This window comes from Heloderma suspectum, chromosome 2 (assembly GCF_057233095.1).
Source record: "Heloderma suspectum isolate Gila_16-S chromosome 2, 16-S_ref, whole genome shotgun sequence".
NCBI lineage: Eukaryota > Metazoa > Chordata > Lepidosauria > Squamata > Helodermatidae > Heloderma > Heloderma suspectum.
The window spans coordinates 203,892,383-203,918,890 of NC_139459.1; the positions used below are offsets into that span (position 1 = coordinate 203,892,383).

Below are 26,508 nucleotides of genomic sequence, written 5' to 3' on the forward strand. Positions count from 1 at the left end.
GAGACCGAAAAATAATTATGGATGGTCATTAAAACTTTGCGAAAACAACAAAGGTGGTGGTGGCCTAAGACTTTTGCACAGTACTCTGTGTGTGTCTGTGTGTGTGTGTGTATATATATATATATCCATAACAATTAATGCATATGAAATGCATACAACTTTCTAGCAATTATACATAGGCTTTAATGAAAGAGGACCAAATATCTAAATAAGTATCCATTTGAAGGTGTCGTCTATATGCTACCTGTTCAAATATTGAAAGCATTGCAAGGTCCTCAATCCATTGCATTATAGGAGGTGAGTGTTTATCCTTCCAATGTTGTAATATTAGTCTTTTAGCTGTCAAAAGGTTGCAGAGAATCCATTTACACTGATCATTTGTTAATTTCCATGAAGATAAATAATTTTAAAAAGCGTGTACATCAGTGAATATTAAAGACTGTCCCAGTACAAAATTTATCTGTGTAATAACTTCCTCCCTCCAAAAAAGCAACTACTGGCTATTGCCATAACATATCTTTAAAAGAAGCATTAGCTTTATTGCACTGCCAGAATTAGCCAAAGTAGACAATCCCTTATTAAAGAGACATTGCAGCATCCAATAGACACGAAACAGAAGTTTTTGCTGAATAAGACGCAGTCTAAGATCCATAGACACAACAGGTAGGTGCCAAAGCAGTGATCCACTGATCAGGCATTTCATGGTGGTGCCCACAGCACTTTCTCAAATTCCCACAGGTCCAAAAAGATGGGTGACCCCTGCTCTATTGGATTAGAGTGAGCATGTTTTTATATTTTAGATATTGAAAGAAAGTATAATTTTCCATTTTTCTTCCATTACCTGAACTGGAAAATTGGAACTGTGGAAGTCAAGCAGGTACAATCAGAGGATATATTCCATTACTACATACAAATTTACTACATACCAGCAATTGATATATCTAGGGAGAAAGTAAAACTACTGCCCCTATTACATGTTCAATCAGAAGGTATCCATGAGCACGTATGTACATTTGCACATGGCCCCACAGTATTCAGTGAGAACAGAAGTCCTTGCTACATGGTCCTGAATGCTTTGTGACTCTTTAATATTCTAAAAAAGAAAATAATGATAATCATTACAAATATAAACAGATCAAAAGTTTGCATTTTGATTTGTTTTTGATTACAACTCAAGATATCTTCAAAACTTAAAACAAAAATTATAATACAAATAAGAGTTTTGTACACCAGAACTTTACAGAGCAGTGAAAGATCAGCAGACTGGATTTTGTACATTTGATGCAGTTCTCTGAGCAATCACATGGTTCTTACAACAGGCAAGATATACACAGACAGTACAATATAAAGATATGAACTTTTCCTTTCTGCATACTTTATCTACAAAGAGAAGAACTGAACGCCAGCATGATCAAATCAGTCCTCTGGAGCTCAACTGGATAACACAAGCATTTCCATTGCAATGGGTGCCCAAAAGGAAGGAAATAGCAAAATCAACAAAAGCTGCATTGCCAAATTAAAGCTTTGGACTTCGTTTTCAGAGCATGTAAACCATTACATTCCCTGTTCAGTCAGTTTTAAGAGTGGTTGGGGTGACTGAGACGTTGATCTACATATCATGAGCCAAATGGATTTTAACCAATATTACTGTATTAAGCCTATAATATTTTGAGTCTGATATCAAAGAGAAAATAATGTGTTCATTCTAGCAGAGCATCAGGCACTTTATTTCAGGATGTTGCACTTCCAATGCCAGAGGGTTTGACCTAATTCTGAAGTTGCCAAATTGGACTGAGGCCCAGCATAATCAGACAGGAAAGTGATTATTGGCAAGAATTAATCGTCTGGTTCCTCAATGATGAAATGTAGGCAAAAGAAAGTAGGCTTAGGTTGCAAATCTGTGCACACGTACCTGCAAGTAAGAGCCACTGAACACAATGGGACTTACTTCTGAGTACACATACATATTATTGCGCTGTTAACCAAATACATATTTGACTTTAAAGTAGCTTGAAATTAGCCATAACTAGATGTCCATTTAAAACGAAATGTTAAGCAATGATGCGATCTGCAGTTCTCTAATGATTATTCACTAGGAATGTTCACCTATACCCTATTCTGGTAATATATTTTACAATAAAAGTATAGTAATCTACAAGCCATTTGCTGCCTATCACAAGATACTCCCCCCCCCCCGCTAGTGTCTTTCTGATATCAGGATTCTGTTGGGTATGATCCTGTATCTTTTCCACACCCACTATGGCTCCAAGAGATCTGGGCATATGGACTAGCTGCAGGATCAAAACCTCCACTCCAGGTATGCATATGTGCGTTGTTGGGGGGGGGAATGCTCCCCCCACACCTCTAGGTAATAATATTATCCACTAACTGTATGAACAGAGAGGGGTTATCCTGCAAACGTGACCTCTAAAAAAAAAGTACAGATCCAGGACATAACAGCCTCCGCCAGCTTTTCATTCCTAAAAGATGAGGGTGTCACTTGCCGTTCAACATGGAGAGGATGACATCTGGTCATAATCAGGACATTTAAGTAGAGCAGGATAATTACTGTTCATCTGGAGAGAAGCATCACTGGAGATGTCAGAGGGACTGCGCCCACGAACCCACGCGTCCGGGTGGAGGAACTGGCCTGAGTAGTCTGAGCAGTTGCTAAGCCGTGGACGGTAGAAGCCGGGATGAGGCCTGTACATCTCCTCAGCAGTATATCGCTTCATGAATAGGTAGACAGACATGACACCTGCACTCTGAAGGAGAGAGAATGCAAAAGCGATGCTCAGGTTTGCTGAAGGGACAGGTTGCCATCACACTGTATGGATCAGATGCGACACACTACCAGTCCAAACAGACAGGCCAGGCCTGAAATCCCCCCTCTGGGTCGTGCTTCCTTCTCGAGGATGCAGCTGTCCTTGCACGAGTGAGTGAGAAGGGGTGTGCTCACTGTGCTGTGTCTTCAGTACTGGAGGTGTTTTTGGGGTTGTGAGGCTGCCAGCAGATTCGAAAAAAATACCTTTCACTCCGGCATGAGGTTTATGACAACCAGCATGTTCATAGCAAAACACCTTGTAGGTGTTGTATGATGGCCTTGTAGGCCCCTTCCAACCCTACTATTCTATGATTCTATGACCTTGATCCTCTAGTTGAGGAATGGGGGGGCATGTGGCCCTTCAGATATTGTTGGACTGCAACTCCCATCAGCCCTCACCATTGGTTATGCTGGCTGGGGCTGATGGGAGTTGCAGTCCAACAACATCTGGAGGGCCACACACTTCCCATCCCTGACCTAGGTTATTTCGATCTGAAGCATCTCAGTTATGCTTGGCGAGTGGAAATTCTACAGCTGGTAAATCAAATACAGCTGCTCTCCGGGGCACTACAATACTTCCCTCTGAGTATTGCAGGGATGAGGAACTTCAGGCCCAGGGGGCCAAATTTGACCCTCCTGGGGTCCCAATCCAGCTCCCCAGGATTCCCCAGATGGCCACACCCCTTTCCCTTCCCCTGGCTCCCACCCCCTTTCCCCCAGCCACCAATGTTTGGGTGGTTTCCTGGGTTCTGTGTGGTTTTTCCCCTCAAAGGCAGAAATGCCTGTCCTTAGTTCCTGGCAGAATCTACTGGCAGAGCTTGAAGTGAAATGGTGCTGGTATTTTTGGCCCTGCCTCTTTTGCCTTCAGCCTTGTCAGCCACTGGGATCCCCCCACCCCCCGAGAACTACTCCGGAATGGAATCCAGCCCTTGGACTGAAAGAAATGCCCCACCCTGGGACTGTTGGTTATGGCCAGTACACATCCACAGTAGTGAAAAACATTCCACCATGCGCTATGTGGGGGAAGAGAGGCTGAGAGGCAGGGTCTTTTCCTTTCTCTCTTCTCCCCACCACCAGAGTACCCAGATGCCTCTTAGAAGGCAAATCTGTGCCAAACAGAAGATGGCAGAAACTACTTGCACAACATTACCGATGGAAGCTGCTGCATTAAGACCAAGGCTGGGTCCTGCTGCTGGTGCGAGGGGAGAACCTGCTTCTCTCACTCAGCACTAGGGTCCTTATGTGCAGGATTACACAAACCACTTCTTGAGCACAGGCTACCACAGGCCTCGGGCAGAGGGCTTTGCTTTTTATGTTCTTCGCCCTGTCAATGATGCGAAGCATGACAAGGGAGAGCTCACTTCTCCGAGGTCCTGCTTGTGACATAAGAGTAGTAAACATCCATCCCATAAAGGTGCTGTAAGGCCAAATTAATGTAAGCAAAGCACCTGGCATGTCAAGTGCACCAGACACTGGAGAAATATATCATGTTTGGACTAAAGGGAAACGGAGTGGGATCTACAATGTGCTTTTCTCAAACATGGGCTTGACTGGGTAAGTCTTCTCATACAGAGTTTAGCTCATGGCAGGAACAACCACTCCTGGGCCAGTATACATAAGCAAGCAGGAGGACACATGCAAAAGATATTTCCAATATACCCGACGTCACTTCTCACACATGGGATGCCACTTTGCTTCTTCCCAGTCACCTATAGCAAGGTTTTGCCGCAAACCCTGCTTTGGGGTTTAAATGTAATTTCCAGAACCAATTCGTTTGCCATCGGAAGAAAAGTAATCTATCAAAACCAAGCCAGTCCATGCTGGCCTGACAAACCCCTGACAAACCCCTTGCCTCGTGTGTCAATTAACTTTAGATGTTGAAATACATGAGGGCGCAGCAAGGATCAAAGAGTTGCTTTGCTTCCGCGATGCTTGCAACTTCTGTGGTTCTGGTCATGCTTGCAGTGAGCAACATTCTTGGGTGGATCAGAGTCCAAGCAAGCCAATAGTGTAGCTCAGGCGAGGGGCGCAAATGGGGACCTTAAGCAGAGACAGGCTTGGTGCCATAGGCTGGCATGGCTGGGCAGCTGCTGAGGGCTCACAACCCAGCAGGGGGCTCACTGACAAGAACTCCCAGGATCTGCTCCTCCTCCTCACCATTGCAACCTGCTTGTTCACTCGCCTCTGTCTCTGGGCCAGACAGTGGTGGGGGGGGGAGGAGGAAGAGGAGGAGGAGGAGGAGTAGATTCCACTGTCTGCTTTCCCAATGGCTCTCTGCTTGGCAAGCAAGCAGGTGGTAGTGACAGTGAGGAAGAGGAGGAGCAGGAACAGCATGCTGAGGAGATACATTCCCTCAGGGAGCAGGAGGAGGGAGGAACAGGAAGACTCCCTCAGGTAGACTCAGGTAGACTCCCATCATCTCATCTCCCATCATCTCATCTCATCTCCTCAAGTAGACTCAGGGGGCAGGGGGAGCAGGAACCGCAGCTGGTGACCATGCTGAGGAGGTAGACTCCCTCAGGGAGCCCCCCCCCCCGAGGATGTCTTCCCAAGGGACCTCCAATACCTGGAGCCAGCACTGAGCAGAGGGAATGACTGACCCATTCTGCTTGCCTAAGCAACATCTCCAGAGTTCCCTTTCCCACTTGCATCCAGCCTAAACGGTCGCTCTCTAGTTGGGTCCAACGCATTTTATGCACCGAGGCTTAGTGCACAACAGAAATGCACTGTGCCTGCTTAATGCGTGGGGGCAACCCAATGAGCTGTGAGAGAGGAGGGGCCCAGCTACTTGATCATCCTCAAAAGGCAATGTAGCAGTGACACTAGGTTCAAAAACCTCAGTCGCTACTTCAGACAGAGCATATAAGACTCCCTGTGTGCAAACAATTCAGTTGGAATAATCAGGAAAACTGTAGTAAGCCACTGTGAAGCCATCCAATAAAGGGAAATATAGAAGGAAGGAAGGAAGGAAGGAAGGAAGGAAGGAAGGAAGGAAGAAAATTGGGCTCAACAAAAGTATGGGCCTTGATGTGGAGGTTTGCTATGATGTGCCATGCACATAATTAGCTCTTGGCAGGATAAATCTCTTTGTTGCTCCTCCTCTGTTCGTTAACCTGTGTCTTGGCCTGATCTGGCTGTTCTTCAAGCAGCCGCTTAGGAGAGGTGTCCTGTCTTCCCCACAAACATACACCTGCCCACCCCACTTGCTGCACAAAGAGTGTCACAGAGAGGTACAGAGATGTTACTGCACTATCAAAAGCAGACATACTGATACAAACATTGTAAAGGGGGAGACCAATTAAACACTGCAAGAAATCCAATTGGACTGGATGCTAAAACAAAATGTCAAGAATATTTCAAAATCAGATACATTTTCAAACTTCACAATTTCGCTTCTGATGTCAACAATTACCATCAGCACTGGAATGGCAGGTGTTCAGGGCCCCACTCAGAAGAATGAGTGGTGAGGGGCAAACCCAGCAGGGCGGCTGGCCACATTTTGAAGTGAGAGAGGTCATATATATCCCCATCTGAAGAGTTCCCCTGCCCTAAGAAAGACCCATGGGCAGTATCCAACTGCATCATTCCATTAGCGCAAGAGGAAACTAGGTTCTGAACCATGTGTAAAAGAAGAGTCCAACTAAAGTTGTGTTTGCTCAAGTACGGTTGTGCAGCTGGCTGTGCATTATACTTGTGCAACCCGTTGTACAACAGGTTGCGCAATGCACTCTGCAACGCACTCTGCAACATGTTGCGCATGACTCTCATGCGACCATTGTGCAACACACTGTGCAACCAGTTGCGCAACTGCTTGCACAATCAGTTGCACCAGCATAATCGGCAACCAAAACATTCAGAGGGCCTCCACTGGCTCTATCTGAGTTTGTGGAATGACACCATTGGATACTGTCCATTAAGTTCAGAGTCTAAAAGTACCTAACTGCACTGGACAAGTTTTGGAATTGAACTGTGACTGTTTGGGTTTTTATTCATCTATATAAGGAAATGTTTCCTGATAGGCTAAAATGAATAGCCTTCTGAGGGGTGCATCATGCAATCGCCACGGTTTGGGGCTGTGCTGCTGGTGCTGCCCCTGCCATCAGGCATGCGGCTGGGCCCACTCCCGGGCGATTCACACATTGAGTAGACATGTCCAGGGATACCCTGGAGAAGCTCCCTGATCTCTGGAGGACCACGTGCTTTTCACACAGGCAGTCCAGTGAGCTCCCCATTCATCTTACCTCTGTCAGAAGAAAAGAGATAGCAGAAAAAGCGAATGACCATCCATATCTGTATGTGAAATAAGTCTCAGAGTCCTTGGTTCTATTGAGCATTTCATCATTGATACTGGAGATGTACAGGACAAGCCCCACGACCAGAGATAAACCTGGGAAGCAAGAGGTTCAGGGTCAAAACACACGGCAGGGGGAAGCAGTCGCCTGCAGAGAGCCACATCAGCCATGCAGCTTTCTCTCAGAATGTGTGGGGGACATGTGGCCTGCTGGATGTTGTGGGACTACAGCCCCCATCCTCCCTGACCATTGGCCATGCTGACTGGGGCTGATGGGAGTTGCAGTCCAACAACATCTGGAGGTCTATAGGTTCCCTGCTGCTGCTCTGGGAGGGCATTTGCAACCGGAGGGAAGGGACAGCCCTTCTGCTGAAGGAGCAGCTGCTGTCACTCATGGAGAACAGAGCTCCTTGTGCTGAATTAAGCAACAGATTTATGTTCTTAGACACGGTTCTTCTGAACTACAAGTACTCCATGCAAGTCAAAGCTTTTAAACTCTGCAGTCACAGCTGCTTGTTTAACACCCTCTTAATGCTATGAATAAAACATTGCCTTCTCCTTTCAAATGGAAACATTTGAGAGGAGAAGCCAATTTGAGAGGAGAAGCCACTTTCTTTAAAGTTTCAGGTGTCCTCCATTAACTCAACTCAGCCACCATAAGATGCAACCCCTGTGCCAGATTCAAAGGAACTGTGTCTGGAGCTGCATGGAGTCGAAGTGGAATGTTAGGCCTGGACCATGTCGTACTCCAGTGGTGTTTGCGCACTCTTTGAGCTGGCTGATTTCATGTGGAGGGAGAGCACATCGGGGCCATTCATGGCAGATAATGCTGTCACCAATCCGCAGCAACCCCGCAGCTTCCCTCTGGAAACCAGGCGTTCTCACAACGTCATTTTAATGTGTTTTCCTTAAATGTGGCTCCCGCGTGGTTCTGCTGCAGTGTCTTGTCCTCTTGCATTAAATCCTGGGTGTGCCTTGGAGTGTTTCTATGACCTGGCTGTGACAGGGAAACAAGGCTCTCTCATTGGCTGAGCAGCACCTACATGGTTGATGATGGTCAGTTCTACTTGCTGGACTCTGCCCACTCAACTCCAAAGTATGGGGGTTTTGAGTGCTGTATGACCTGTGAAAGTGGGTTTTTAGGTAGTATACTCCACTTTTCTTGCTTCGTGTGCCACTGACGGACCAAAACAATTTCATGAAAATCTGGATATAGCCATAAAACGCTTCTGAAACCACTGCCATGTAGATTCCCCCCTGGTCACCAGTGCCATTGTCCTCCATGTTCTTGAGGGCTGAATGCCTGCAGTGGGGAACCTGCTGGATTTAGGACCCTGATCATGCAGGATTCTAATTCATATAGGGAACCTACTGCTGCAGACATGTAGCTTTCCAAAGCATGGAGGGCCATAGGGCCAATGCTGGGGACACGGCAAAGGGGGAAGAGCCACTAAGTGCTTCCTCCCCCAGCCCCTCTGCAATCAGAATGGGGGGAATGGGGGGCACACAAACAGGGCTTTAGCTCCAGGTTTTGCTTTATAACTTGCCTTGAGCCTTCAGTGTAGGGCAGGCTAAAATATACATACATATACACACACACACACACACACACATATACATATATATAAAAGGTCTGTTGACATTTATTTGTTTACAATATTTATATGCTGCCCAATAACACACGTTCTCTGGGTGGTTTAGGGAGCAATCCTATGTCCACTAGTCAGTGGCTAGACAGCCATAGGATCGGTCAGTTCCCGGGAACCAACCCTGGACCTCCACCCCGTCCCACGCCGCCTTGTAGGCAGCGCAGATCAGCCCTGCAGTCCGCGCTCGTAAGAGCAGCGTGGAGTGGGGAAAACAGAGCATTCCCGGGGGTGGGGTGGGGAGGTTGGAAGTGCCAGTATGACACTTCCTATGCATTGTCCGGCCACCTCTTCCTGCACTCCAAGGTCCCGTGGCTAGACAGCCAAAATCAGCTGTCTAGCTGCGAACGCAGGGCAGGGGGAGTGAGGAAGAGATCCGTTCCTTACCACTCCTCCCACCCTGCACTGGATTGGCAGTTGCCCTGTGGTCGGAGCAGACTGTTGATCTGCATAGGATTGCTCTCTCCTAAGTAAAAAATTAAAGCCATAAAAGACAAAAATACAACATGAAAATACAATGTAAAACAGAAGAAAACCAACAACAAAATAAAACCAGAATAAAAGCATCAGCAGAGAGTAGATCTATTGTTTAAAAGTATGTCTGTAACACTGAAAATCCTGGGAAATAAAAAAAAGCTCTTCAGCTTTATGGAAGGGTGTCCCACACCTGGGTTGCCAACACCGAAAAGGCCCTCTCTCTTATAGCCATCTACCAGACCTCCTTTGGCAGGAGTACTTGAAGAAGGGCCTCAGAAGATTATCTTTGGGATGAAGTCAGTGTATGTGGGAGAAAAGGACATGCTGGGGGATGAGACAGATCATATGGCATAGAAAACTCTGCATAGGCCTCAACATCATCCAGTCATACTGCTGTCTGGAACCCTTGTTGTCATGGCTCCAGCAGGGCCATAGAAGAAGAGGGAGTCCCATGGGTTGACTACGAAGTTAATGTGCCATCAACAGAGGAAAAAGCACTCACAAAGAGGCATGCTTCAGTAAAACTCTTTTCCTTACAGAGCATCATAACATGTCATTGTCAAGGCGTGCCTGCTCATAGGGTCATACCAGCATTAGCACTGACACCCACCCTCTGAAACAAGGGTGGACAACTTGCAGCCCTACAGATGTTTTGGCCTGTAAGTCTCATCACCGTCACCAAGGCTATGCGGCTTTGGCTGATGGGAGAATTAGGCCAAAACGTCTGGAGGGCCACACAAGTTGCCTAGCCCTCCCCTTAAATTTGGGGGGGACAGTCATCTAGTTACCCATAGTGCTGAATCTCTTTCGTCTTTTGTCATTGTTTGGGGGCAATGAGGTTTGTTTGTTTGTTTGTTTGTTTATTTATTACATGTACGTTTGGCCTTTTCTCAAGGTGGCATGCGTAACTCCCTTCCATTTTATCCACACAAAAATCCTGTGAGGCAGGTTAGGCTGAGAAATGGCGACTGGCCCAGAGCGACCCAGCAAGCTTCAGGGTTGTGTGGGGGTTTTGAACCTGGGTTACTGCAATCCTGGTCTGACATCTTAACCCCGACACCAGACTGCCTCTCTGATAGTTTAATAGCTGGAATTAACACTACAGAGGCTAATGGAAAACTATGGCGTCCTATTACACTGGAGCACGACAGACTGTCACAATACAAGGCAACGTCAAAATCTGCCAGTTGCTCGCCTCCCTAATTACTGTACATCCTATCTTCCTTCCCAGAAGTGGACAAAAGAGACTTGAATTCAAATCCAGCCTATGGAGCTGGCAAATGTACCTCAAAACTGCTACATCTTAAAACTCACCAGAGAGGATGAAGAAGATTCCAGACACAAAAGCCAAGATGGTCCTGTGAGGCCGAATATGCCCAATGTTGCTCAGAATGAATCCAATAAACATGAAAAAGAGGCTGACAAGTGGGAATGGGGTGGCAGAACGAATCATCTCTGTAGAGGGAAATAAGGGGAAAGGGTTACTGCTTCCTCATATAAAATGATAAAATAACACCATGAATAGAAAATATATTTTCTGCATGTGCAATTTCGTTTATCTCTTTGGTCCTTCCTCTTTTCTTTTCTTTTTTTAGTTTTGTTTGAATTTCTCATGCTCTCTCTTTCTCACATAGAGAAACACATAGACTTGCACAGAAAGCCTGCTTGTGGAAAGAAAAGCGGAGAGGTCTTGTGGATTTTACAACAGTTCTTCTTTATTCTGCTTTTGTTAGTGTGCAGCGGTGGAAAGGTCCACTCCCGTTACTCCTCTGCCATTGAAATTCCAAAGATGGAGAGGGTGAAAAGGAGGCGTTCCCTGGATGTATAGCAGTCTTCCCTTATGTGGTGCCCTCCAGATGTTTTGGATGTCTACTCCCATCATCCCTAGCCAACATGGTCAGGAATTCTGAGAGTTGTGGTCCAAAACATCTGGAGGGCAGCAGGCTGGGGGAGGATGGTGTACAGGGTTTAGGCCCACAGGATCCAAAGCCCTCCCACTCCCCCGACCCAGCCCCAGAATGGGGTAAAATCTACTCCAGCCCTGGAGCTGGCCTAGTTTTTTCCCTCTCACTGGGAGTAACAGGAAGGAAATGTTCTAAAAGAAAAAAAAGTTGAAAAAGGCCAAAGGGAAAATGCCACCCCAGCCACCTTCTGCCTAGCAAGGCATAGGGAGTGGTGGTTCTCCCTCCCTTGCTACTGCTGGATTGCTCCGAACTGCAATTCTATACCCATTCTCAATTACATCTGAGCAGACCTGCATAGGACTGCACTATAGCTGTGCAATTTATGTATGCCTAACTCAGGTGTAAGCCCCACTGAGGTCAATGGGGCTTACTCCCAGGAAAGTGTGCACAGGACAGAGGGCAAATGCTGTCTTTTCCAAAGCCTTGCAGGATGAATGTTCGTTCATTTCTGCCAACATGTCACCCCTGCGTGGCTAAGGCTCGGACCTAATTGCCAGAAGCAAAGGAATGTGTATTTAGAGCTGTGGCACTCTGGTGTTGCCACACCGCCCTCTCTGTGTGAAGGGTAATGAAACAGAATGTCAGAGCAATTCTTAGGTGGCGGGGTGGAGAAGAGTCTGTGGCGAATGAACCACCATTTCCTAAGCCCTGTCAGATCTCGCTCTGAGTAGGGCAGAAGATGTTGCGTGTGGGGGATTTGACCTTTCCCACATTGTTTTGCTGCCAGCTTGTCTTTTTTTTCCAACCAACTATACCAACTCCTGGGGTGTGTCTGTGGAACAAGTAGTTCAGCAGACCCAAAGCCACCTCAGTCTACCCCTGACATACCCCCAGAATGCCCCCCTTTTGCCCTTCTTGCTGTCAGAGCAGCTCCTGTAGGGGAAAGTTCCACTGCAGGTCAAGTGAGGCCTTCCACAGTGGGCTTCCCTCTCTGACCGGGGACGGGGAGGTTGGCTGTGTCCTATGGCCCCTGGGATGCTCTCTCAGGAGCCATAGGACTGCAGCCCATGATGGGGCATTGCATTATGAATTGCTGCAAGTAACATATTTATTCGTCTCTTCTCACAAATGAATACAAACGATAAAACCATCTGTTCCAGAAATAGAGATATGGATTGCCATAGCAACAGAAGAAGCTTTAAGTAATAATAAAAAGAAAGATGCGGTGTGGATAGCCTGTGTAATTTCCTCCCAAAACTTCATTTCAAATATTTTCCCCAAACTAAGGTTTTAGAAGGGAAAAGGGAAGGGAGGCTGTTCCTGGTTCTTTTGAACAGATTGTCCCTGACAGTACATTGTCAAATATTTAGACAATTTCAAAAGATGAAATTGTCTAAATTGTCTGTACACTGAAAAATACACACTACAGATGTGAAATTTTTGACTTCACAAAATATCATTTTTAATGTTGAGAACTGCCTTGTTGAGTCAGACCAAAGATCTTTCTAGTGTGGCAAACTTATGGTCCCATATGTTTCTCCCTCTGTGGCTAACAGGAACATTGGGAGAGTTTGGATCAGGACCATGGTGTTGGCGCAAACGATTCAACTCCTCTCCTCCTGTGCCCCAATCCAAATTCCCTTCCCTATGGAGCAGTTCCAGTTTCTACCCTTTTCATGAGCAGTTCGCTCCTAAAATGAAAACATAAAATGAAACTACCCTTTTCATGAGTAGTTTGCTCCTAAAATGAAAACGGGGTTTCCCCCCCCTCTTGGGCAGGTCAGATTCTTTATGTGAATCCATGGTTCTGCAAGTTCCAGGGATATTGCAACACACTCCATGCAGAGCTGCCCTTGAAAACGATTTGGAAGCTTCACCTGGTGCAGAATCCCTTCCAGCAGGTATTGGGAGGCACTGGCATATTCAATCAATTGTATTAGCCACCAATTTGCTTCAAGACTCAATGCAAGGTTATGATTTTAACCTTTAGATCCTTGCATGGCCTTCATACCTCAAAGACTGCTGCTCCCTATATGACCCACCATATGAACCCACTTGTCAGCTGAGGTGGGCAGAAGATAGATCTTCAGATGGTTTGGAAGCCCCTGCCAGCATGGCCAATGGTGAGAATTGCTGAGAGTTGAAATCCAAAACATCTGGAGATCTACTTTCTGCCCACCTCTGGTCTAGTCAGCCAACTTGGTTGCTCTTCTCAGACCTGCATCAGGTGAGCTGCGCTTTTTCAGTCATGGATTCAAAGCTTTGGAAGCTCATACCTGATGAGATTAAAAAGAGTCACTTCTTTCAGAACTTTTTCAGCAGTAAAGGGTTTTGACTGAACCGAGTTTCTTGGCTCTTTAACTTATAATGTTATTACAATGTTATCATGTTATCATGGTGTATTTTATGGTTTTAATTTCTGAGAACCACCCAGAGAGTTTCGGCTATTGGGAGGTATAGAAATGTAGCAAAGAAAATGAATGAATCAACGAACGAACGAATGAATACAATAAATAAAGGGTTTGTGTTTGTTTACTTTTATTTTGTTGTTATTTATGTTGTTATTGTTGTAATCAACTCTGAACTGCTGGAAAAGTCGTGCAGCAGTATTTTAAAGAAATAAATTTAAGTTACACCCTCCACCGTTGATACCTTTCCATGAAGGCTGGAATGGATCCAGCTGTATCTGTTGTCCTCTTTCCCAAAGCAACGTCCCTTCCCACTGCACTATCAGGGTCCTGTGAACAGCCTGCTGTAGTTTCTGCTCTTTCTTGAACATATGAACCTCTCCTTCGCAAAAAAAGTTGCTTTCCTCACAGAAGCAGAGACACAATGATAACTCTGCAGCAGGGGCCCCAATCTTTTTGGGTCAGTGGGCACATTTGGAATATTGGGAGAGTTTCATGGGTGCTCTCACAAAATGGCAGCCACAGGGAAGTTGCCCATTCATAAAATGGCTGCCATGGTGAGCATGGGTGATGACAAAATAGCAATTTCCCAGAAGGCAAAATGATGTGACTAATAGAAAAGCAACTTGCCGAAGAACCTAACCAAAAGGCAGGGGTAGGGTCTGAGCTCCAAAAAAAAGAAAAAAAAAAGAACATTCTTTTGAACCCAAATAACGATGGTGCCAGAGGGAAGCTCTTCATTTTGCAGTATGCCTGCTTCCCAGTTAATTTTTTAAAAAATCTAAGGCAATAAAATCAAAATCAGGAGGGGCAGGGAGTGTGGTGGGCACCAAGAGAGGTGTCCATGGGCACACTGGTGCCCGCAAGCACCACTCTGGAGACCCCAGTTCTGTGTTTGTGGGGCGCCATCCATGAGAGCATTATTCCCCCAGTTAGCATGAAGCCCTCACAGACTCCTGACTTATTCCCCCCTTACTGAACCCTTCTGGTGAGCTCGCTGGTTCTCCACATCTGCTTCCTCCCAACAGAGCCTCCCAACTGGCCGAGTCTTGTGACTGGAACGTTAGCCCTTTCTTCCTTGCATGTCAAACTGTCTGCAGATTGTCTCTGTGCTACAAGGGGGATTCAAATCCCTGTCTGCGAGGAGGAGCTATCCCTGTCGGTTATTACTAGGCTCCGTTTGGTCCGCGGTGGAGAAAGGGCCCCGTGATGTCATTTTAGTGACTCCCAGCATCTGTTTTATGTGTGCACTGCCTAGGATAACAGCATGGGGTAACTGTGCCATTGACTGATTCCTCCCAGCATGCCAAATGTGGGGTGGAACTGTTTCAGAGTGCCATGTTTTTATTGTGGCATTTTATGAAGTTCCTGCATTATACTGTGGCCTCTGGCGTACTGCCCTGATATCCTAGGATGAAGGTGGGTTAAAAATACTTCCAATAAATAAATAAATGCTTGGTGGGTAGTTGCCATGGTCACCAGGAGAGTATCTGTCGGCACTGCTATGTTACCTCTCGTTTAAAATAGCATTGTTTTGCTATCTGCTTTGCTGGTTGAAGGGCATAGGATCGCAACTATATTACGCTGTGAACAGAGAGCCGTGCAGCAGAGCAGGACTACGGGAATGGCTGCCTGGCTCCGTCTCCCTCCCGCACGTGCTCATGTACTGCTGCGCTGCTGCTGGAGAAAACAACAAGTAAACCCAGGGTTGTTGTTCTTTTTTAAAAAAGCTTCTCCCACGCACAAATATTGATACAGCCCTTCGCTGAAGATAAAGCACCAGATCTCTTTTCTAGTCTGTGAAATGCAAATGTTGGAAAGACACAAATCCCCCTCCTCAACCCACACAAGAGAAACCACCTACTTAAAACATTGACCGTTGATTCAGATGTCAGCTGGACATTCATTGGCATGACGTACTCTGTGGTGAAACACCTCCCGTGTTCTTCTCCTGCAAAGGGATGAGCCTGTTTTATGCTTTCTTGGAGGTATTGATCACCTTAATTAAGTACACAAGCTTTTCGTTGTTGCTTCCAATAATTTCAAGGGCTTTTAATCAATTGCTCTTATTCAGGACTGACCTTCTTAAACCTTTGAGGATTCAAAGCCAAATGAGAAGAGTTGCCATACATGCAAATACCAATTGTGTGCGTGGCATTTTAAAAGCAAAAAGCAGGTTCAGGGCCTCCAATCCACACTGGGACCATTGTGGGGGCGGGGGGGGGGTTAACACTTTCTTCCCTTAAACCCTCCCCCACTGCAGTCCTGAACTGGATAATCCCCCCAACCTTCCCAGCTTTTGCTATTTGCACGGGAAGAAATGCTTGCATTGATCCAAATAGAAGCTTTTCTTTTAATACAAATAGCAGAGGTGTGGCCCTCAAACTGGATCAGGGCCTCAGCAGGGAGCAAAAGGGTTAAAGTCCCCCCCCCCCCGAGGGTGCCCATCAAAACTACTATTTACTTCTTTAAAGCCATTGTGTGAATGATGTGAATGGTATCTGATCTAGTTTGGGCCTTAAACGGCTTTTAAAAATATCACAAGTAAAAGAACAACAGCCAAGGAGGCTGAACTTGTACATTGCTTTAGCCAATCTTACCCGCTGCTTAGAAACATACATTTTTCATTATTATAGCATTTCTATTGTTTTAATGAATGGATTGGGGTGGGGAGAGGGCAAAGTATTGCCTCAGCAATCATCTTAGGCCTGTTTTGACTTGGTTGTTGGACGGGGTCATTGTTGGACTTAGTCACTGACAGTGGATAATGGAAACAATTGAAAATTTGGCAGTATGAGAAGCATGTCACATCCAGGGCAGACCCAAGACATTTTGCTGCCTGAGGCAAAGGATAAGATGGTGCCTCCTGTTCCGTCCCCATACAGAAGCTGTCTGGACTGGCAGTTGAATCTTATTTTAACACTAGTGATGGCATAGTGTCCTCCATGCACCAGCCTAGTTTAGGGGGCCCCAAGATAATTTGTGTGGCATACAGTGCTCTGTCCTCCAACAGAGTGGAACAGCCAGGAACAGCTGGAAGGCTGCCACACATCTGTCACCCAGCATCTGCCAACTGAGGCAGTTGCCTCACTCTGCCTAATAGTAGGGCCAGCCTTGATCACACCCATGTGGGCAGCTCGCCAAATCTGAGTCTGGAGATTGCAGGTAAGGAGCTCTAACAGCACAATCTTACACACATTTACTTGAAAGTAAGTTCTGCTGTGTTCAGTGGGGCTTAGTCCCTAATAAGTGTGTTCAGTAATGCAGCCTAAATGTGGTGGTCTGAAAACTGCCTTTGATTTCAGCGGCAAGACTGATGTTGCCTTGGCTGCCTGTGTGATTGCTTCTACAATTCTGTAGCTCTACCTGTACATTTATACATTAACAGATTCATACAAAAACACACAAACTCTTCAGTGCTCTGCCTTCCAACCAGAGAAGACCTCCATCTTGGTTACATTGCTTCCTTGCAAGCTAATCCACCCAGCTCTGTTGATGAAGATACAAACTGATCTACACAAATCACAGGTCAGTTTCTCACTAGTTATGGGCAAGGTCAAGCACCAGAAATGAAAGACTAATTCCTTCAACTGCCCATTCTTTTATGGGGTGACATTAACCCATGATGCCATGTATCCTTGCAATATATAATGAGCCAATGCTAGCCCACGTACACACTTGTATGTGTGAACTAACACAAGTGATGCATTGGAGAGGGTCCATCAACTCTGTTCCTTGTCTTTAAAATAAGCCAGACAAGGGCCATCAAGGTTTTTCTAATGGCGGTGAAAATAAGACCAGTGAGGCAATGTACACACATCCATACATTAAATAATAGGAATATCTTTGACAGCTGTTAATTGTGATCAACTTCATAATACGTCTTTAACAGGACTTGCTAATGTTAGTAACTAGGTATGAGCAGCAACAGGTATGAGAAAAGCCAGGTTTACTTTCATATGAAGCAGCACCGTACCTGCCAAAAAGCAAACCCTCCAGAGGCCAGAATGTAGAGACATCTTGATTTCGGCACTCTGGTTCTGGGGCAGGATGATCCCTTCCTCCAGGTACAACCAGTAGTCAGTGCTCACGGCAATCCCCAGGAGTCCTAATCCGCACACGGCAAACACGCTGCTGAGCAGAGTCAGGGCCTTCCTGCCACAAGTGCTCATTCCCAAAAGCATCAGGGTCCAATGGGACAAAAGAGAACTCCTGGATGGATGGAGAGAGAGAGAAGAACTGAACTGTTAGCCATGAATGTGGACTCTTAACTACTGAATGGAACCAATTACCCAGGGAGGTGGTGGGCTCTCCCACACTGGAGGCATTCAAGACAAGGCTGGACAGCCATCTGTCAGGGATGCTCTGACTTGGATTCCTGCACTGAGCAGGAGGTTGGATTTTATGGTCTTGTAGGCCCCTTTCAACCCCACTATTCTATGATTCTATGAATGTTGCAAAATCACATTTGCCCTCCTTTTCTCCATCATACACATTGGAGTACAGATGTATAACTGAGGAAACAGCATAAAAGCCCCTGCTAAACTGGAGGTGCAAGTGGCTGGCCATGATTGTCACATCCCTTCAGAGCCAGACTCGAAGGATGCCCATGGAGATGTTAAGGGGCATTTTTACACTCGCTTGTTTGATTTATATCCCACCTTTTGGCCCAAAATGGGTGGCTAACAATAAAACCCAGATTACAAATACCATCTTACTTTAAAAAAATAACAGAAAAAGCATAACAGAAATTAAAAACGCAATTAAAAACACAATAAAAGAAATAAGCAGCACCGACCAATTACAAATGCCTTCAGCAACAGAGCAGCTTATGTGCTAAAGGCCTGTCTGAATAAAAACTTCGCTGCCTGCTGGCAGAATGACAACAGAGAGGGGGCAACCTAACCTGCATGGACAGGAAGTTCAGAGCCTGGAAGCATCCACTGAGAAGGACCTCGCTCAAGTCCCCACCAGATGTGCCTCTCTGGCGGTGGGGCAGTTAGGGCTCAGCTGGCTTGATTGGGAAGAGGCAGTCTTTCGGGTTGTGTGTGGCCCAGTCTTGTTGCATGTGGTCCATGGGTGTAAGTGCCCCAGTGTATTGAGAACAGCCTGCCCCTTTGGTGTGCCAGAGGGGGGAAGCTTCCCGAATGCACAGCAGCAGGCATGTCAACATTACTGTAGCTGCATTCTTCTTCCCCTCCTCCTCTGGCTTATTTTGCTCTTTTTGGAGACCGGGCACAGCTAAGACAAGGCAGGACATCTAATCGCTGCTATCTAGTCCCAGGAGAGCAGTGCTGGTTTAACCTGCACTTGTCATTTGTTACAGCAAGAGTTCTCTGGGGCTTGTGTTACACCAAATGGAGCAAAGCTGAATGGATCTGCCTCACTTCTCATTTTTAGGACACCGCTCTAGTTGTCATAGATCAAATTTCAGTGGCTGCACAGAAGGATAAGACCTACAATAAGCCTGAGAAGTAAATTTTACCCACTTTTTGCTTTCAACAGATAACTACTGGTGTCTTATTCAGTCCTTATTTACCCCTTCCATCCATATGGAGTCAGATTCTTACAACGGTATTCAAGAGAATCAGTATGGTGCAGTGGTTAGAGTGTTGGACTAGGACTGGGGAGACCCAGGGTCAAATCCCCCCACTCAGCCATGATGCTCATGGGGTGACTTTGGGCTAGTCACCAGCATGACTTACTTCTGAGTAGACCTGCTGCCTAGTACATTTGTTGCTGAGGTGAGATTTGAACCAGAGGCTAACTGGCTCTCGCTCTTACCTATTACATCCAAGACAGCCAATTTATTGGGCCAAATTCTACTGGGGAGACTGTGCAAGTGGACTGTCAAGGGCTCCTTGGCGGCCTCTTCCATTCTAATCCAGTAGCCAAGTCCAGACACAGACAAAGGGATTCTTTTCAAAGCTTTATTCCTCTTTTACAACTTAACAACTCTACTATCAGCGACTAGCTATGAGCAGCAGAGTACCTACGCCCTAAGTTGGAACAGTTGGTCCCCGTTTGAAGGAGAATCACTGGCAGACCCTGAACTTATAGGCTAGGGAGAGTCCCTCCCCTTTTCCCTTGGATCTTCTGGGCGCAACAGTTGTCTGCGCACCAACCGGGCACTACGCCTCCTTTCCGCGCCCTCCATTTGGCGCCGCTCCCTGCGTCAGTGTCGTGCGTCCAGCAAGTCTCCTTCCCGCGCTCTCTCACTCCCGGGAGCGCTATCTATGCCAGGAATGCTGGTGGGAGGAATCTCTGCCAGCTGTTGGCCCTGGGAAGGATGAGCGCGCTCCTCTCCCAGGAGCGGCTGCTCCACCTCAGAATCAGAACTGCTCTGGGATTCTATGGGCTCAGTGTCCACCCTGACATGGACGTTCTCAGAGGTCTTACACAGGCAGGACAGGACTAACATGCTGAGTTAGATTTGAAAGTCTGCTGCCTCTAAAACTCTAAAAATCTCTCCCTTGGTGGATTCTTGATGCGATTATGAAGATGCAGGGCTCAGCGCTGCGGTGCTAGAAGTCTTAGCAAATTATTGCTTTGGTTCGGTTTTTGCAGTATATTGAATCCTAGGACTGCCATTTCATTTCCAGTCAATTAGCCCCTTCTTGGCACTGATGCAGGGACAAGCACAGAGCGGCTAGAAGCTTGGGCATGTGAAACGTGCAGTCTGTGAACTGCTTCCCTGTTCTTCTTCTGCCAGTACACATAACTCTCCTTAATAGGAGCTGGCTATATACTGCTTAGGGCCGCGGTGGCATAGTGGTTAAGATGCTGAACTGCAGACCGGAAGGTCAGCAGGTCAGCAGTTCGAGACCCGAGTGCCGCGTGATGGAGTGAGCTCCCGTCTTCAGTCCCAGCTCCTGCCAACCTAGCAGTTTGAAAGCAAGAAATTGCAAGTAGATAAATAGGTACTGCCTCGGCGGGAAAGGTAACAGCGTTCCGTGCACCTCGGTGTTCAGTCATGCCGGCCACATGACCACGGAAGCGTCTTCGGACAGCGCTGGCTCTTTGGCTTAGAAACGGGGATGAGCACCGCACCCTAGAGTCGGACACGACTGGTTGGGGACACCTTTACCTTTTTATATACTGCTAGAGGAGAAATAATAATCATGATATCATATACTTCATGACGCACCTAAAAAACAAGGTGTTGTACAAAACACATAAGAAGGCAGCCCCCCCCTCCATGGGCTGACAATCCGATTGAGACCACAAAGTACCAGACATCTTGTCCATCAGAAACTTCTAAAATTTAAAGAAATGCAGGGTTCACCTCAGATCAGAAATCACTTACTTGACAGTCCTAGCCAGGTCTCAAGGTTTTTCAAAGCCAACATCCTTCATCTGGGCAAAATATCTCTGGATACAGGGATCCACAGAGCTAGTTTGGTACAAGACAGAGCTGCATGGAGCAGTGAGGTGGATCACACATAAATAAATGCTGCCAATATGGAAAGACCAAAGGCAGCCCGTGTATACATGGCACCCTTTATCTTGTTATCTGATTTGTTTCTATAGGCATTGGCTGATTCAGGTTGTTTCTGGGTCAGCTGGCAACCCACGTGGGATTTCAGTTGCACCCTGCTGACTCAGTAACAATCTAGCAGCAGCACCCTGCTAGAGAGGAGGAGGCTGACCCTGTGGGGAAGACATGCATTCACATGGGCTCCTACCATGCTACCACATCAACAGGAGACTAGTTAAGCTGGGCATGGTGTGGCTGGGTCAAATCAGGGATGTCTGAAAAGCATCCACGGGGGGTGGGGGGTGGATCCAGATGCAGTCATATGTAGAGTAGGCCCACTGAAATTAATGGGACATAAGTTGGTCATAGCTGACATGTCCCACTGATTTCAGTGGCTCTGCTTTACATTATGATTAAATCTGGATTCAGCTGGGTATCATTGACAATCCACGTCAGTAGTTTCAAAAATTGTTCCTAGGAACTGAGCATAACAGGGGAGCCTCAGCTCAAACATCTGCACTGTTCACCACTGCTGGGTATCCCCTGTAATATGAGAACATAAGAAGGGCCCTGCTGGATCAGACCCAGGGTCCACCTAGTCCAGCATTCTGTTCACACAGTGGCCAACCAGCTGTCCACCAGGAGCCCACAAGCAGGGCATGAGCGCAACAGCACCCTCCCACCCATGTTCCCCAGCAACTGGTGTACATAGGCTCACTGCCTCCAGTACTGGAGGTAGCACATAGCCATCAAGACTAGTAGGCACTGATAGCCTTTTCCTCCAGGAATTTGTCTAACCCCCATTTAAAGCCATCCAAACTGGTGGCCATCACTACATCTTGTGGTAGCGAGGTCCACAGTTTAACTCTGCGCTGTGTGAAGAAGTCCTTCCTTTTATCTGTCCTGACTCTCCCACCAGTCAGCTTCATGGGGTGACCCCGGGTTCTAGTATTTTGAGAGAGGGAGAAAAATGGCTCCCTATCCACATTCTCCACACCCTGCATAATTTTGTACACCTCTATCATGTCTCCCCTTACTCCCCCTTTTTCCAAGCTAAATAAGCCCAGCTGTTGTTACCTTCCCCCACAGGGGAGATGCTCCAGCCCCTTGATGATTTTAGTTGCCCTTTTCTGCACCTTTTCCAGCCCTACAATATCTTTTTTTAGGTGTGGTGACCAGAACGGGACACAGTATTCCAAGTGTGGTCGCACCATAGATTTGTATAGGGGAGTATGATGTTGGCAGTTTTATTCTCAATCCCTTTTCTAAATATGCCTAACATGGAGTTCGCCTTTTTTACAGCAGCTGCACATTGGGTTGACATCTTCATTGAGCTGTCCACCACAACCCCAAGATCTCTTTCCTGGTCAGTCACTGCTAGCTCAGATCCCATCAGGCTATACTTGAAGTTGGGATTTTTTGCTCCAACTTGCTTACATTGAACTGCATTTGCCATTTAGATGCCCATTCTCCCAGTTTGGAAAGATCCTTTTGGAGTGCTTCACAACCCCTTTTTATTTTAACCACCCTAAATAATTGGGTGTCATCTGCAAACTTGGCCACCTCAGTGCTCACTCCTAATTCCAGATCATTTATGAACAGGTTGAAAAGCATTTGTCCTAGGGATGTACGAAAGTCACTTTCCTTTTCGCAGCTTTGATTCGCAGTGTGGGGGAGGTGCTCCATCCCTCCCGCCAGAATCTTCCCTGGCTGGGTCTGCTCCACGGTGGCTCTGCGGAGCCACCAGCCAGGGCCATCCGCAGCTGGAGTTCCAGCCACGGCCGGCTGCTGTGGACGCAAATGGCAGCCGCTGTAGCGGCTGCCATTTGCGTCCTGTCAGGCTGCCGTGATAGGCTACGTAAGTATTTACGTAGCCTATCACGGCAAAGAGCAGGGGCGCAAACGGCGGCTGCTACACCGTTTGCGCTGCTGCTCTTTCCGTGATAGGCTACCTAAGTATTTACGTAGCCTATCACGGTAAAGGCAGCCACGCAAACGGCAGCCACTACGCCATTTGCGTAGCTGCCTTTACCATGATAGGCTGCGTAAATACTTACGTAGCCTATCATGGAAAGAGCAGCAGTGCAAACGGTGTAGCAGCCGCCATTTGCGCCCCTGCTCTTTGCCGTGATAGGCTACGTAAATACTTATGTAGCCTATCACGGCAGCCTGGCAGGACACAAATGGCGGCTGCTATGGCGCAGCAGCTGGCTGAGAGACCAGCTGGCGCCGCCGCCTCCGCCAGAACATCCGCTCCAGGTAAGCTTTGTCCCGGGGGGGGGATTCCGCAGGGTAGCAGGGGGTGGGAGGCCATTCCGCCATGGGTTTCGGGGGGCCGAATGCCAGTGCATTCAGCTTCACTGAAATCCGTGGCGGAATTCTCCACCATCCCTAATTGGTCCTAATACCGATCCCTGTGGGACGCCACTATTTACTTCCCTCCGTTGGGAGAATTGACCATTGATTCCTACTCTCTGCTTTCTGTTCTTTAACCAGTTATGGATCCATAAGACGACCTGTCCTCTTATTCCATGACTGCTGAGTTTTCTCAGGAGTCTTTGGTGAGGGACTTCGTCAAAAGCCTTTTGGAAGTCCAAGGAAACAATGTCTACTGGATCACCCCTGTCTACATGTTGATTGACACTCTGAAAGGACTCTAAAAGGTTAGTGTGACAGGACGTACCTTTGTGGAAGCCGCGTTGATTCTTTTTCAGCAGGACTTGTCCTTCTATATGCTTACTAATTTTATCTTTAATATTGCCTTCAACCCATTTACCCAGAACAGATGTTAAGCTAATCAGCCTGTAATTTCCTGGATCCCCCCTGGATCCCTTTTTGAAAATTGGGGTTACATTGGCCATCTTCCTGTCCTCTGGTATAGAGGCTGATCTTAGGGACATGTTGCATATTTTGGTTAAAAGATCAGCAATTTCATATTTGAGTTCTTTGAGAACTCTAGGATGGATACTATCTGGGCCCAGTGATTTATTTGCTTTCAGTTTATCAATAAGGTTGAGATCGCAATTCACGTGAATGTTTTTGGTTATCTAACTAGCAGCCTGAAGGTCTAAGCAGTCTCAGAACTGGGTGGGGTGGGGAGGTTCAACTCTTTCTCTCCCTGCCACAGTCCAAACACAAATCAGCCCTCCCCACGGCTGCTATCTGCAATTCAAGGAAAGCCTCCATTAGCACCAATGGGAGCTTCTCTTGAAATGCAAATAGCAGAGATTTTGTCAGCGCCCTGGTAGAGAAAGAAAGAGTCAAACTCCCTCTCCCCATCCCTCCATGATTCTGGGGCTGCTCAGGTTTCACTGTGGCTGTTATTTACATACCACCACCAACAACAATGTGCATGTTAATTGCATTCTTTCAGTTAATATCAATGTCTCCAGCGATGGGGCCAGGTTTTTGAGGCCCCTTGGGCAAGACCCTCTCAGTGGGCTCCCTCCTCACTCAGTGATTCTACCGTTGTCACCAGCTGCTATCACTCCTGCTCTTTCTCATCATTGCTGCCACTTGCGTGCTTGGCAGGCAGAGAGCCAGTGAGAAAATAGGCAGTGGCATCTGCAGCTTCTCACTGCTGCCTGGGTCAGGGCGAAAGGCAGGTGCATAAGCAGGCTGCAGTGGTGAAGAGAAGCAAATCCAGGGGGCTTTTGTCAGGGGGCCTTTGCTGGGGTGTGGGCCCTTGGCAGGTGCCCAACCATGCCCACCGTTGATGGCTGAATGTCTCATTTGGCTCAAAGTTGAGAAAAACAACAAAGGAGGTGATTGCGGGATGTGAAGACAGGAAAGATGGCCCCTGTTGAGAAGCAGAAGCAACTAAATAAAAAAAAAAAAAGTTCACATCCCCACAAAAGTACAGCAAGGGCTTCTTAACAGATACAAATTCCCAAATGCCAGGAGATCTTTCCCCAGGTCAAAATGCAATCCATATGTGCAGGGAGGAATAAGTAAATCAAGTTCTACTGTTAACTCTCTTAAGTGGAAAATTGCCCAGGAAGTCCAACGCAGTTGCATTTGACTTCAAAAGAGGAAACTTCTCTAAAATGAGGGAAGTGGTGAAACAGAAGCTAAAAGGGGGAGTCAAAAGGATTAAATCCCTTCAAAATGCTTGGAGATTACTCAAAACCACAATAATAGAAGCCCAGCTAAAATGTATACCACAGGTTAGGAAAGGTAGCTTCAAGTCCAAGAGGTCACCAGCATGATTAATGAGCAGTGTCAAGGGAGCTATTAGAGAAAAGAGAGCTCCCTTCAGAAAATGGAAGTCTTGCCCAAGTGAGGAAAACAAAAGGGAGCAGAAGCTTGCACAAAGACAATGCAAGCAGACAATAAGAGATGCAAAAAAGCATTTTGAAGAGCATATCATTTACAACATCAAGGCCAACAATTAAGAATTCTTTAAATATATCAGAAGCAGAAAACCAGCTAGGGAGGCAGTTGGACCACTGGATGACAACGGAGTACTAAAGGAGGACAAGGAGATTGCAGAGAAGCTGAATGAATTCTTTTCATCCATCTTCGCTGCAGAAGATATAGGACAGATACCTATGCCTGAACTGATGTTCTCAGGAAGGGAGTCCGAGGAACTGAGGCAAATACAGGTGACAAAAGAAGAAGTTCTCTCTTTCACAACCCAAATTAGAGTTGACAGTGGAGAAACAGGAATGATCTCTAATAGGGTCATTAGAAGCAATTTCCAGTGCAGTATTTGATCATCACCAACTTAAGTCTGCAAAGGTAAGATGCTGTAACAATGCAGGCTGCAGTGAGCTTGGCCCACGGACGATGACATTTGGTAGAAAAACCTTGTTTGAGAATGCAGTGGATGAAACTATTACACAACTTGGAAGAAGATCATAGTAAACTGATGCTTTGGACTTCAACTCCCTGAAACCCCTGCCAGCATGGCCAATGGTAAGGAATGCTGGGAGTTGAAGTACAAAACATCTGGAGATCTACTTTCTGCCCACCCCTTGTATGAGGCAGTGTGGTGTAGTGGTTAGAATATTGGCCTGAGGAGACCCAGGTTCAAGTCCCCACTTGGCCATGAAGCTCACTGGGTGACTTTGGGCCACTCACTGACTCTCAGCCTCACCTACCTCACAGGGTTGCTGTGAGTATAAAAATGGAGAGGAGGAGAAGGATCATGTATGCTGCTTTGAGGTCCTTGGAGGAAAAAGGCAGGATATAAATGTAACAAATAAATAATAAATAAATATAAACAGTTCCAGGCCACTTTTAGGCATGTCTCCATCACCTAGGTGATGGAGATCACATCTAGGTGATCACATCTGCAAAGATAGTGGCATCTAGTATGGGGTATCTTTATGCAAGTTGTTACTGAATCATAACTGAGCAAAAGAACAAAACAAAAAAGCAAGTGATACTTGATCCAACGAGGAGCCCATTCTTAAACAAGAGAAGGGAAGTGACTAATTTTGAAAGTACAGAGTGGGAGGGGGTGGAATTGGATGCTGC

The 26,508-nt window shown here is 46.6% G+C and overlaps 1 protein-coding gene across 1 annotated transcript; it reads right to left on the reverse strand.

Moving 5' to 3' along the window:
- Nucleotides 1–1,072: 1,072 nt before the first annotated feature.
- CACNG5 (calcium voltage-gated channel auxiliary subunit gamma 5) lies at nucleotides 1,073–17,756 on the reverse strand. The gene is made up of 5 exons (XM_084832334.1): nucleotides 17,527–17,756; nucleotides 15,415–15,501; nucleotides 10,553–10,693; nucleotides 7,066–7,211; nucleotides 1,073–2,765 (listed from the first exon to the last, which is right to left on the reverse strand). Exons 1-5 carry the CDS (start codon nucleotides 17,732–17,734, stop codon nucleotides 2,508–2,510), a joined length of 840 nt encoding a protein of 279 aa, XP_084688460.1. The 5' UTR covers nucleotides 17,735–17,756; the 3' UTR covers nucleotides 1,073–2,507.
- Nucleotides 17,757–26,508: the final 8,752 nt, after the last annotated feature.